We start from the raw sequence: 13,437 nt of genomic DNA on the forward strand, positions 1-13,437 counted from the left end.
GTACCTTTGTCTGTTTGTTTCCTTCCCCTACTTTTCTACACATCCATCCATAAACTAGACAAAGTGGTGTTTGGTCCTTATGGCTTTCCCAATCCCATTGTCACCCCTCATAAGGTACATTTTTATACAACTGTCTTCGAGATTCATGGGTTCTGGGTTGTAGTTTGATAGTTTCAGGTATCCACCACCAGCTACCCCAATTCTTTAGAACCTAAAAAGGGTTGTCTAAAGTGTGCATAAGAGTGCCCACCAGAGTGACCTCTCGGCTCCTTTTGGAATCTCTCTGCCACTGAAGCTTATTTCATTTCCTTTCACATCCCCCTTTTGGTCAAGAAGATGTTCTCCGTCCCACGGTGCCAGGTCTACATTCCTCCCTGGGAGTCATATTCCACGTTGCCAGGGAGATTCACTTCCCTGGGTGTCTGATCCCACGTAGGGGGGAGGGCAGTGATTTCACCTTTCAAGTTGGCTTAGCCAGAGAGAGAGGGCCACATCTGAGCAACAAAGAGGCATTCAGGAGGAGACTCTTAGGCACAAATACAGGGAGGCCTAGCCTCTCCTTTGCAGCAACCGTCTTCCCAAGGGTAAAACTTATGGTAGAGGGCTCAACCCATCAAACCACCAGTCCCCTATGTCTGTGGTCATGTTAGCAACCATGGAGGTGGGGTAGGCGAATACCCCTGCATTCTCCACAGGCTCCTCAAGGGGGCACTACATCTTTTTTTTTTTTTTTTTTCCCTTGTTTGTCTTTTTTCTTTTTTTTTTTTTTTTTAACTTTCCCTTCTTTTTTCAAATCACCTGTATGAAAAAAAAAGTTAAAAAGAAAACAAACATACAATAAAAGAGCATTTCAAAGAGACCATAGCAAGGGAGTAAGAAAAAGACAACTAACCTAAGATAACTGCTTAACTTCCAACATGTTCCTACTTTACCCCAAGAAAGTTACATAATATAGCAACATTTCAGTGAACTTGTTCCTACTACAACCATCAGAAATTAACAGACCATAGTCATTTCTGGGCATCCCCAGAACGTTAAATAGCTTATCTGTTCTTCCTGGATTATTGTTCCCCCTTCCTTAATTGCTCTCTACTGCTAGTTCCCCTACATTCTACATTATAAACCATTTGTTTTACATTTTTCAAAGTTCACATTAGTGGTAGCATATAATATTTCTCTTTTTGTGCCTGGCTTATTTCGCTCAGCATTATGTCTTCAAGGTTCATCCATGTTGTCATATGTTTCACCAGATCGTTCCTTCTTACTGCCGCGTAGTATTCCATCGTGTGTATATACCACATTTTATTTATCCACTCATCTGTTGAAGGACATTTGGGTTGTTTCCATCTCTTGGCAATTGTGAATAATGCTGCTATGAACATTGGCGTGCAGATATCTGTTCGTGTCACTGCTTTCCGATCTTCCGGGTATATACCGAGGAGTGCAATCGCTGGATCGAATGGTAGCTCTATATCTAGTTTTCTAAGGAACTGCCAGACTGACTTCCAGAGTGGCTGAACCATTATACAGTCCCACCAACAATGAATAAGAGTTCCAATTTCTCCACATCCCCTCCAGCATTTGTAGTTTCCTGTTTGTTTAATGGCAGCCATTCTAACCGGTGTTAGATGGTATCTCATTGTGGTCTTAATTTGCATCTCTCTAATAGCTAGTGAAGCTGAACATTTTTTCATGTGTTTCTTGGTCATTTGTATTTCCTCTTCAGAGAACTGTCTTTTCATATCTTTTGCCCATTTTATAATTGGGCTGTCTGTACTATTGTCATTGAGTTGTAGGATTTCTTTGTATATGCAAGATATCAGTCTTTTGTCAGATACATGGTTTCCAAAAATTTTTTCCCATTGAGTTGGCTGCCTCTTTACCTTTTTGAGAAATTCCTTTGAGGTGCAGAAACTTCTAAGCTTGAGGAGTTCCCATTTATCTATTTTCTCTTTTGTTGCTTGTGCTTTGGGTGTAAAGTCTAGGAAGTGGCCTCCTAATACAAGGTCTTGAAGATGTTTTCCTACATTATCTTCTAGGAGTTTTATGGTACTTTCTTTTATATTGAGATCTTTGGTCCATTTTGAGTTAATTTTTGTGTAGGGGGTGAGGTAGGGGTCCTCTTTCATTCTTTTGGATATGGATATCCAACTCTCCCAGCCCCATTTGTTGAAAAGACCATTATGGCTCAGTTCGGTGACTTTGGGGGCCTTATCAAAGATCAGTCGGCCATAGATCTGAGGGTCTATCTCTGAATTCTCAATTCGATTCCATTGATCTATATGTCTATCTTTGTGCCAGTACCATGCTGTCTTGGCAACTGTGGCTTTATAATAAGCTTCAAAGTCAGGGAGTGTAAGTCCTCCCACTTCGTTTTTTCTTTTTTAGAGTGTCTTTAGCAATTCGAGGCATCTTCCCTTTCCAAATAAATTTGATAACTAGCTTTTCCAAGTCTGCAAAGTAGGTTGTTGGAATTTTGATTGGGATTGCATTGAATCTGTAGATGAGTTTGGGTAGAATTGACATCTTAATGACATTTAGCCTTCCTATCCATGAACATGGAATATTTTTCCATCTTTTAAGGTCCCCTTCTATTTCTTTTAGTAGAATTATGTAGTTTTCTTTGTATAGGTCTTTTACATCTTTGGTTAAGTTGATTCCTAGGTACTTGATTTTTTTAGTTGCTATTGAAAATGGTATCTTTTTCTTGAGTGTCTCTTCAGTTTGTTCATTTCTAGCATATAGAAACATTACTGACTTATGTGCATTAATCTTGTATCCCGCTACTTTGCTAAATTTGTTTATTAGCTCTAGTAGGTGTATCGTTGATTTCTCAGGGTTTTCTAGATATAAGATCATATCATCTGCAAACAATGACAGTTTTACTTCTTCTTTTCCAATTTGGATGCCTTTTATTTCTTTGTCTTGCCGGATTGCCCTGGCTAGCACTTCCAGCACAATGTTGAATAACAGTGGTGACAGCGGGCATCCTTGTCTTGTTCCTGATCTTAGAGGGAAGGCTTTCAGTCTCTCACCATTGAGTACTATGCTGGCTGTGGGTTTTTCATATATGCTCTTTATCATGTTGAGGAAGTTTCCTTCAATTCCTACCTTTTGAAGTGTTTTTATCAAAAAGGGATGTTGGATTTTGTCAAATGCTTTTTCAGCATCTATTGAGATGATCAATTGATTTTTCCCTTTCGAGTTTTTAATGTGTTGTAATACATTGATTGTTTTTCTGATGTTGAACCATCCTTGCATGCCTGGAACGAACCCCACCTGGTCATGGTGTATGATTTTTTTAATGTGTCTTTGGATTCGATTTGCAAGTATTTTGTTGAGGATTTTTGCATCTATATTCATTAGGGAGATTGGCCGGTAGTTTTCCTTTTTTGTAGCATCTTTGCCTGGTTTTGGTATTAGATTGATGTTAGCTTCATAAAATGAGTTAGGTAGTGTTCCATTTTCTTCAATGTTTTGAAAGAGTTTGAGTAAGATTGGTGTCAGTTCTTTCTGGAAAGTTTGGTAGAATTCCCCTGTGAAGCCATCTGGCCCTGGGCATTTATTTGTGGGAAGATTTTTGATGACTGATTGGATCTCTTTGCTTGTGATGGGTTGGTTGAGGTCTTCTATTTCTTCTCTGGTCAGTCTAGGTTGTTCATATGTTTCCAGGAAATTGTCCATTTCTTCTACATTATCCAGTTTGTTGCCATACAGTTGTTCATAATATCCTCTTATAATTTTTTTAATTTCTTCAGGATCTGCAGTTATGTCACCTTTTTCATTCATTATTTTGTTTATATGGGTCTTCTCTCTTTTTGATTTTGTCAGTCTAGCTAGGGGCTTGTCAATCTTGTTGATCTTCTCAAAGAACCAACTTTTGGTGATATTTATCCTTTCTATTGTTTTTTTGTTCTCTATGTCATTTATTTCTGCTTTAATCCTTGTTATTTCTTTTCTTCTACTTGGTTTAGGATTGGTTTGCTGTTCATTTTCTAGCTTCTTCAGTTGATCCATTAGTTCTTTGATTTTGGCTCTTTCTTCCTTTTTAATATATGCGTTTAGTGCTATAAATTTCCCCCTTAGCACTGCTTTTGCTGCATCCCATAGGTTTTGGTATGTTGTGTTCTCATTTTCATTCGTCTCTATATATTTAGCAATTTCTCTTGCTATTTCTTCTTTAACCCACTGATTGTTTAGGAGTGTGTTGTTTAACCTCCAGGTATTTGTGAATTTTCTAAGTCTCTGATGGTTATTGACTTCTAATTGTATTCCATTGTGGTCAGAGAATGTGCTTTGAATAATTTCAATCTTTTTAAATTTATTGAGGCTTGTTTTATGTCCCAGCATATGATCTATTCTGGAGAAAGTTCCGTGAGCACTAGAAAAGTATGTGTATCCTGGTGATTTGGGATGTAATGTCCTGTAGATGTCTGTTAAATCTAATTCATTTATCAGATTGTTTAGGTTTTCAATTTCCTTATTGGTCTTCTGTCTGGTTGATCTATCTATAGGAGAGAGTGATGTGTTGAAGTCTCCCACAATTATTGTGGAAACATCAATTGCTTCCTTTAGTTTTGCCAATGTTTCTCTCATGTATTTTGTGGCACCTTGATTGGGTGCATAGACATTTACGATTGTTATTTCTTCTTGCTGAATTGCCCCTTTTATTAGTATGTAGTGGCCTTCTTTGTCTCTCAAAACATCCCTGCATTTGAAGTCTATTTTATCTGAGATTAATATTGCTACACCTGCTTTCTTTTGGCTGTAGCTTGCATGAAATATTTTTTTCCATCCTTTCACTTTCAATTTCTTTGTGTCCCTGTGTCTAAGATGAGTCTCTTGTATGCAACATATTGATGGTTCATTTTTTTTGATCCATTCTGCGAATCTATATCTTTTAATTGGGGAGTTTAATCCATTTACATTCAACGTTAAAACCGTGAAGGCATTTCTTGAATCGGCCATCTTATCTTTTGGATTATGTTTGCCATATTTTTCCCTCTCTCTATTAATATCCTTTATTGTACCCATACCGAATCTCTTTAGTACTGAGCCTTTCTCCAAGTCTCTCTGTCCTGTCTTTGTTTCTCTGTCTGTAGGGCTCCCTTTAGTATCTCCAGTAGGGCAGGTCTCTTGTTAGCAAATTCTCTCAGCATTTCTTTGTCTGTGAAAAATTTAAGCTCTCCCTCAAATTTGAAGGAGAGCTTTGCTGGATAAAGTATTCTTGGCTGGAAATTCCTCTCTCTCAGAATTTTAAATATATCGTGCCATTGCCTTCTCGCCTCCATGGTGGCTGCTGAGTAGTCACTACTTAGTCTTATGCTGTTTCCTTTGTATGTGGTGAATTGCTTTTCTCTTGCTGCTTTCAGAACTTGCTCCTTCTCTTCTATGTTTGACAGTGTGATCAGTATATGTCTCGGAGTGGGTTTTTTTGGATTTATTCTATTTGGAGTTCGCTGAGCATTTATGATTTGTGTATTTATGTTGTTTAGAAGATTTGGGAAGTTTTCCCCAACAATTTCTTTGAATACTCTTCCTAGACCTTTACCCTTTTCTTCCCCTTCTGGGACACCAATGAGTCTTATATTCGGACGCTTCATATTATCTATCATATCCCTGAGGTCCATTTCGAGTTTTTCAATTTTTTTCCCCATTCTTTCTTTTATGCTTTCATTTTCCATTCTGTCATCTTCCAGGTCACTGATTCGTTGTTCAACTTCCTCTAGTCTTGTACTATGAGTGTCCAGAATCTTTTTAATTTGGTCAACAGTTTCTTTAATTTCCATAAGATCATCCATTTTTTTATTTAGTCTTGCAATGTCTTCTTTATGCTCTTCTAGGGTCTTCTTGATTTCCTTCATATCCCGTACTAGGGTCTCATTGTTCATCTTTAGTTCTTTGAGTAGCTGCTCTAGGTGTGTCTCTTCTGGTCTTTTGATTTGGGTGCTTGGGCTTGGGTTATCCATATCGTCTGGTTTTTTCATATGCTTTATAATTTTCTGTTGTTTTTGGCCTCGTGGCATTTGCTGTCCTTGATAGGGTTCTTTTAGGGTTTGTAGACCAGTTGAAGTCCTTATCTCTAATTTATCAGATCTACAGCTTCGTGGAGTACACTTTCTCTAACTAACCAGCAGGTGGCGTCCACGAGCCACCTGTTCTCCACAAGCCAGATCTCCCCTGCTTAGCCTTTTTGGTGAGTGGGGGAGTGAGTCTTGTGGGGCCCAATTGGTGTCCCAAGCTTGCGTGTGTAGTTGGTGTTGCCTGCCCTGTATGTGGGGCGTGTTTCTGGGCAGTCGGGGAGGGGGGGTGGCCCTAACAATCAAATCTCCCTGATGATCCTAGAGTTTTAAAGCTACTGCAATAGTCTAATCCTTCAGTTCAGTCCTGCCACAGTTTGTCTCTGCCACTGACCCACAAGTCTTTGGTATTGGCGTATGGCTCCTGAGACTTGCAAGTGGGCCCCTCTTCCAGGCTGTGCACCCCGGGTCCTCTGTTGAGGGATGACTGTGCTATGTCACAGGTGAGTGCCGTCCCCCCAGGGCAGTTCTGGGCTGCTGGGCTGTGTTGGGAGGCTCCCAGTCTGCTCAAATGATGGCTGAATGGGGCTCTGTTAATTCACACTGCTCCCCCTTCCCAGCTCTGGGACATTCAGCTGAGGTTGCAGGGAAGGCTAATGTCCACGCCCAGTTTTGTGGTGTGTGCCTGTTATTTGAAGCACTTCCGTCACACTGGGTTGTCTGGGGCAGCTCTGGGCTATGGGGCTGGCGATGGGCAGGAGTGTTTCCTGTCCACCAGGATGGTGGCTGTGAGCGGACACCCCCCTTTTCTTGGGAAGTTGTGTTGTTTAGTGAATTTTCTCAGCCACTGGATTATTGCCTTTTGTCTCAGAGCTCTCTTATTTCTGCTCTTGACTTGACGTGCCCAAATTTCAATTCTTTGAAGCTTTCTGTATTGAGCTTCTTAGAGTAATTGTTTTAGAAAAAGCAAAAAGGATTTAAAAAAAAAAAAAAAAAAAAAAAAAAACGGCCCTCCTCAGAGATATAATGGGTTATTTAAATGCTAATAGACAAAGCAACCAGGGCCATTAAGGAAAGGTGCCCTGGGCAGAGAGATCAGCCTTGCTTCGGGATTTGCATATGCGCCTCAAGGCCTGATCTCCGCCCTTCCCCTTTCTGTGTTCACCAGAACTCCAAAAATCCTCTGGTTTTACTTTGGAGCTTCTCGTGTTGTTTTCCTTCTATGCCCGTCTCCTCTCTGCTGGGCTGGCTGCTCTCAGAGTCTCTGGTGTCTGGCCTCAGTCTATCTATGGTTGGAGTTTGAATCAGTAGAATGAGTTTCCGATGAGAGCAGCCACTGCAATTCTCCCTTCTCCTTCCTGGAGCTGACAGCCCCTCCTCCCCCGGGACTGAGCCTGGCAGGGAGGGGCGCGGGTCCCCTGGCCGCAAAAACTTACAGATTTCGCTGATCTCAGCAGTTCCACGTTTTCATGAGTGTTGTATGAAGTATGCCCAAAGACAGATTGCTCTGTGGTGTCCAGTCCACGCAGTTCCTGGCTTTTTACCTACTTTCCTGGAGGAGTAACTAAAACATACAGCTCACCAGTCTGCCATCTTGCCCCCACATTTATTTTTAATATTTGTCTCAAAACTCCAATTTCTGGATTAACTGGGTTTATTTCTATTTTCTAGGTTTGTTTCTGGGTATTTCTTTTAACAGTTGAGTGAATATCAGATATTATGTATGGAAAATTTTAGAAGATTGGGACTATGTCATCTTCTTCCCCCAGAGAATACTTATCCTATCCTCTGGCTGACAGCTAGTATAGGGACAGATGGCTTCAGCACAATTGGAAACTATGCTTATTCTAATAACTCTTTTTTATGTTTTTATATAATCCATATTACTTTGTAGCATAACATTTGGAACATAGGCATTCAATAATTGCTGGTTAAATAAATAAGTGAATGAATACATCTGTTAATGTATTATAGGAATATGATTGCTAAGCTCTGTTAGCAAGTCTCCACTTTTTTTGGAACTGTCTCCTTAGTTAGCACTCCTTAGTGCTAATTTATCCAGAAAATAAAAAAGGACAAAGTAAACCCATATTTCTGGAATAATTTGACATTTCATATCTTAAAAAAATCAATGTTTTTATCAAAGAACAGTCAAAGAAACAAACAAAGTAATAAACTATTACTTATTTTAGGTTATTTTGTTTTGTTTTAATAATAAAAGAGTGATCACAAAAATAGTTTCAATGCTTAGAATTTAAAATAAATTTAATCCAATCTCAATAGTTCTTAAATTCTGGAAACTTATAAGAAAGGAAACTGTCAACCACTTGGAATGGCATCAGGGTTGCAAAGAGTTTGTGTCAGTTTTGAGAATCCAGCTCATTTTTATATTTCCATAAAATATTATCTCCCCAGGAATCAATGGCTTGTGTTCATATTACTAAAACTTTCTAAAGAAGAGGGAAACAAGCATCATCTCCATGACCATTAGTAACTGTCAGTGCTCTTGGAAAACTTTTTTTTTTTTTGTGCTAAGTTTGAAAAACCTAGTGACACAGAGCTAAATGACAGATAGGACATACCCTTTTCTTTCTCGAAATCCAGAACCACAGAGGCAAATGCAGAATGTTTTCTGTGATGTTTGAACATATTATTTGACTCCAGTATTAGTTTTAACTTACTTGCCACTCTCATGCCTGGAAGTTTTAATATTATCATGAGTCTGTAACACAGTACATTCAGTTTGTACCAAGATGTATCAAGATCATTTTCTTCTTTTTCTTTTCAGAGCCTTGCTCTTTATCTTTTGTTGAAATGGAAAAGAATAATTTACTCCTGAAATGGAATTTTGACAATAGACCACATATTTTCCATGGAGAGCATATTGAGTTTCTTTGTAAGGGAGATACTTATATACCTGGGTCATCTGTTATAGGATCTGAACTTAGGGTACGATGTGACAAGGGGCAATTAAAATATCCAAGATGTATTCAAAGAGAAAGGTAAGAAGAGGCTTACATCTACAGCTTTTATATCAGTTTGTTATTCAAGAAATTCAACACATTACAAATTTCAGCACTCCTGCTTTACGGTTATTGGAAAGGAAAAACTGATATTTTCTTTAGTTTTCAAAAATTCAAGCAAACTCCTAGAAATATTAATTCAAAAAACTGAGTTATCTGGAGTTAAAGCCCTGTTTGCCAATTGATATTTATGACACTTTGGCAATTGGGTAAATAAATAAATTTATATGTGAAAGATATTTAAATCTGGAAAACTTAACCTGTATGTTCTGAGATCAGAGAAAATCTCATTTTCTCCCTCTTCACAGTATAAATTTATATGTAATTAACAAAGGTTGGGGAACACTGCTGTACAAACCTTTCTCCTGAGATAAGAGCATATTAATAATAATGATTAAAATTGTGGTATCTATTTCATGATCACATTTGTATGTAAGAATTTGGAATCACATACTGAAGTGTTTCCATGTATTAAAATTCAAAAACTATGTATTTTCTACTACTTGGTGAATGGAAAGTTTTCCTGTTGTTTTCTGATAAAAGTATTAAAATAATTCCAAACGGTAAATCATTTTCTAGAATCAGAATTTTGCCTTTTTTGGAGATAAGATATAAAATAGAAATTGCCCTTTCTATACAACTAAGAATATCAAAACAATTACTAATAGCAAAGTGCAGGTGGCTCTTCTAATAATGTTAAAAATGAATTATAAGAACTATTAAAAGACAGTTTTTCAGATACTTTGGACACTAGGAAAAAAACTTTCATAAGACACACATGGATAAAAATATTTATATTCTATTTATATGAGTTTTAGTGTATCTTGATTTTACTCTTTTCCGAGAGGAAAGGGAATAAATAACTTAGACAGAAATTGAAAAAATTGTAAGTTAGTATAATAAATGACATTGAGTTTTAAAAAGGAATGCTTGGTATTATTTACCAAGTATGGTTACTTTCTTTTATCAGTATTTTGTTAAAACAATGACTCATTAAATGAAATATTGAAGGGCTAAGATTGTGATTAATACTTGATTAGAAATTATGTTTATTTCAAAATCTTTATCTTTCTCTCTTTGTCTCTCTCTCATCGAGGACTGAGTCTTATCAAGAACCCATAAGGACATAAAATGAATGGCAGAAAGAAGAATAGCATTTCAACATATCATAAAATCTTTTATAAATCACAAAATTTAGAAGAAAAATGTTGAATTAAAAATCCCTAAATGTATATTTGCTCAAAGATTTAAATCTAAATTGTTTATGCTGAAAATTTTTTTTATTTATGAATAAAAGCCCCAAAGCATTGTTTCATTTCTAGTTTGGATACTTTGAGATGTAATCTAACCTTTATTATTTGTCTTCTATCTGTTAAAAAATTGATTTACACATCAATATACTTCCATTTCTTAACACAAAAATTCACATTTGTCTTTATCATCTTTATTAATGTGAGTATTTTCTGTTACTTTTAATTCACTATTTTCAACAGTAAAGAACCAAACACACTACAGATGAGAAACTGTATCTAATATTAGAGGATTTACTTTATTTTAATGCAAATGAGATTGCCTTTTAGCCCTTGTAAATGTAAAGTACTTTTTAAGTGAATTGTAATATTAGCTACAAGGTTAATGACTACATTGTTTTTGGAGTAATCAACTACCCATATGTTCAAATATTGTTGAAGGAATAGTTTTAAAAAGAATGAGATATATTTTTTTATTTTTTGTACTGTAATTTTTTTAGATAAGGTAATTGTTAGAATCATGCATATTACAAAATAAGAAATCAGTGGGTCCTGAAAGCACAAAAAATTGGCAGTGTCATCACCAATGTGTGTTGGAGACCTGAAACAGCAACATTTTCAGTGTCCATTTTGAAATGACAGCTACTCTTCCACTTGGTACTGCAGTTCATTCATCAATTTATGTAGTAGCACTAACTGGATACAAGAGCCTTTATTAGGATCAGTTGTTGGAACTAGGATAGCACGTCTGCTATCTAGAGATGACTCCACTCATCTAACTCGAGTTCTTATCTTTTCAATATGATGGCATTCTTTCCAAAAATGTAGTCCTAGTTACAGACTTTGGAGAAATCTAAAGTTTAGTGATTGGATATAGGAAAAGGTACAAAAAGGAAACTGATAAGGAGGACTTTTCCTGGTAGAGGAAAAGTCAGAAGAGACGGGAATTGAAAATGCTGTTCATATATATATGTATGTGTATATATAGATATATTACTATATATACAAACACCATATAATCTATCCAAAGTGTACAATCAATGGCTCACAGTATCATCATATAGTTGGGCATTCACCACCACAATCAATTTTAGAACATTTTCATTACTCCAAAATGAAGAAAAAAATAACGAAAAATAAAAAGAACACCCAAAACATCCCATACCTCCTCCCCTGTTATTTATATAGATTTCTTGTCTTTATTATTCACCCACCGATACACTGCATAAAGGGAGTGCCAGTCATAAGGTTTTCACAATCATACAGTCCCACAATAAAAGCTGTATAGTTATACAATCATCATCAAGAATCAAGTCTACTTAATTACAGTTCAGCAGATTCAGGTATTATCTTCTAGCTATTCTCATACACGCTCCATTGTGTTTTAAAGTCACAAAATACACCTCAAGAAGAGGGATTCTGATGGGTAGGTATGTATGGGGGGCATAGAGGAGGAGTGTTGGGAGGGATTGGAGCTAGAAAGAGGGGTCCTGGGTTTTGGGCTGAACTCCTGACTACCCGGCTCTCTTCAATCTTTTCTCTTTTTTTCATACAATTTTATTGAGATATATTCACTCATCATATAATCCTTCCAAGGAATACAATCAGTGGCTCACAGTATCACCACATAGCTGGGCATTCATCACCACAATCAATTTTAGAAAACTTTCAATATCCACCCCCAAAGAAAAGAAAAAGAAAAAGAAGAAAAAAGAACACCCAAAACATCCCATATCCTCTACCCCTCCCTATTATTTGTTTGTTTGTTTGTTTTTATTATGCATCTGCCTATACTCTGGATAAAGGGACTGTTAGTTCGATATTTTTGATTATCTTGAAAGAAGCAGTATCACTAAGCATGAAATTGAGACTGCAGAAAGTTTGAAAAAGTCATGGAGAGAGTGAGAGAATGAGGTGATGAAAGTAGTAAAGGATCATTTGACAAAGAACAATTCAGCAAGATGGTTTGGTGAACTGTAGCAATTTTAGCATTTCAATTAGATGTTTGAGGTATTGAGGATAAACTTACATTGATTCCATTTTGCCTTTTAAGAACTTCATGTTGTAGGATGATTTTTCTCATGATGAATATGAAAGCAAAAGATTCTTGGATGATTTGCCATCCTTATCTTATAAGGACATGAAGTGAAACATCAAAGAAGCAGTTAACATGGTGATTGCCCCAGGCTATTCTGAAGCTCTGCCTGGTTCTGTAGAGAGAAACTTTAAATTTTTGAAGAGAAATTAAGAATTCATAGACATCTTTTTTTTTCATAAAAAGAAAGATCAAAACACAGGAGAACATTACACATTAATACTGAATTTTGGGGAATCCAGCATGATTCCTTTGGAGAAAAATCAGAGAGAATGGGAATTGTGAAAAGTATGATCCAAACTAAGAAGCAGTTTGCTTAATTTATTTCTTCTCAAATATAAATTTAAAACTAGTTATTAGATAATATGCAAGGTTTCAAATTGACAGGTGTTTTAGTTTGTTTTTATATACTTACAAAGTAAAAATATACTCAATATATTTACTTAGCACCATGTACAGTATTCCATGGCCGGATATTTTAAGAATTATAATTTTAAAATAACATTATTTTGTAATATATAAGAGCAATTTGTAGACATTGCAGAACAATTTAAACAATATAAATATGAATAGGATAAAGAATGAAAATTCCCCTCAACTCCTGAAATTCACTCTCTCACTCTGAAGATTAACATAGTAAAGAATTTGCCACTGTGTCTCCAGGTCTATGTTTTCTCATTTTTCAAAATGTATTAAGAATTTGTTCAAAATATTGTTGAAATCCAGAACATGTGATCTATAGCATGCCTTTGATTCAACTATCTGCAAACTCTAATAGAAAAGCAGTTTAAAATAATTTGCCAAATGCTTGTCTACTTAAACCACAGTTCTCCTTCAGCTACTTTCAACTCTTTTTACTTATAATTATTATTAGTCTTTTTTTTAAATCATCCTTTGTCTATAGAAAAATGGATATTTAAAAGATGGACATTTAAGTTTTATTAATCTAATTTTTATGTAATTGTGAGAAGTTCTTATTTTTTATATATTCAGGCCCTTTTCTGAATCAAAGAATTTCATAGTTTGGTTAGTTACAATTTAAAATTTTC

The 13,437-nt window shown here is 36.2% G+C and overlaps 1 protein-coding gene across 3 annotated transcripts in view; it reads left to right on the forward strand.

The window, feature by feature from the left end:
- Positions 1 to 10,358, forward strand: part of F13B (coagulation factor XIII B chain) — a 48,515-nt gene extending 38,157 nt beyond the window's left edge. For all 3 annotated transcript variants that reach the window (XM_037825106.1, XM_037825107.1, XM_037825108.1), the window contains 2 exons: positions 8,809 to 9,022; positions 10,140 to 10,358. In XM_037825106.1, the coding sequence (XP_037681034.1) occupies positions 8,809 to 9,022; positions 10,140 to 10,173 (248 nt within the window). In that variant the 3' untranslated portion in view covers positions 10,174 to 10,358. The remainder of the gene's footprint in view (positions 1 to 8,808; positions 9,023 to 10,139) is intronic.
- Positions 10,359 to 13,437: the final 3,079 nt, after the last annotated feature.

The sequence above is a fragment of the Choloepus didactylus genome, chromosome 2, assembly GCF_015220235.1.
Source record: "Choloepus didactylus isolate mChoDid1 chromosome 2, mChoDid1.pri, whole genome shotgun sequence".
In the NCBI taxonomy this organism is placed as follows: domain Eukaryota; kingdom Metazoa; phylum Chordata; class Mammalia; order Pilosa; family Megalonychidae; genus Choloepus; species Choloepus didactylus.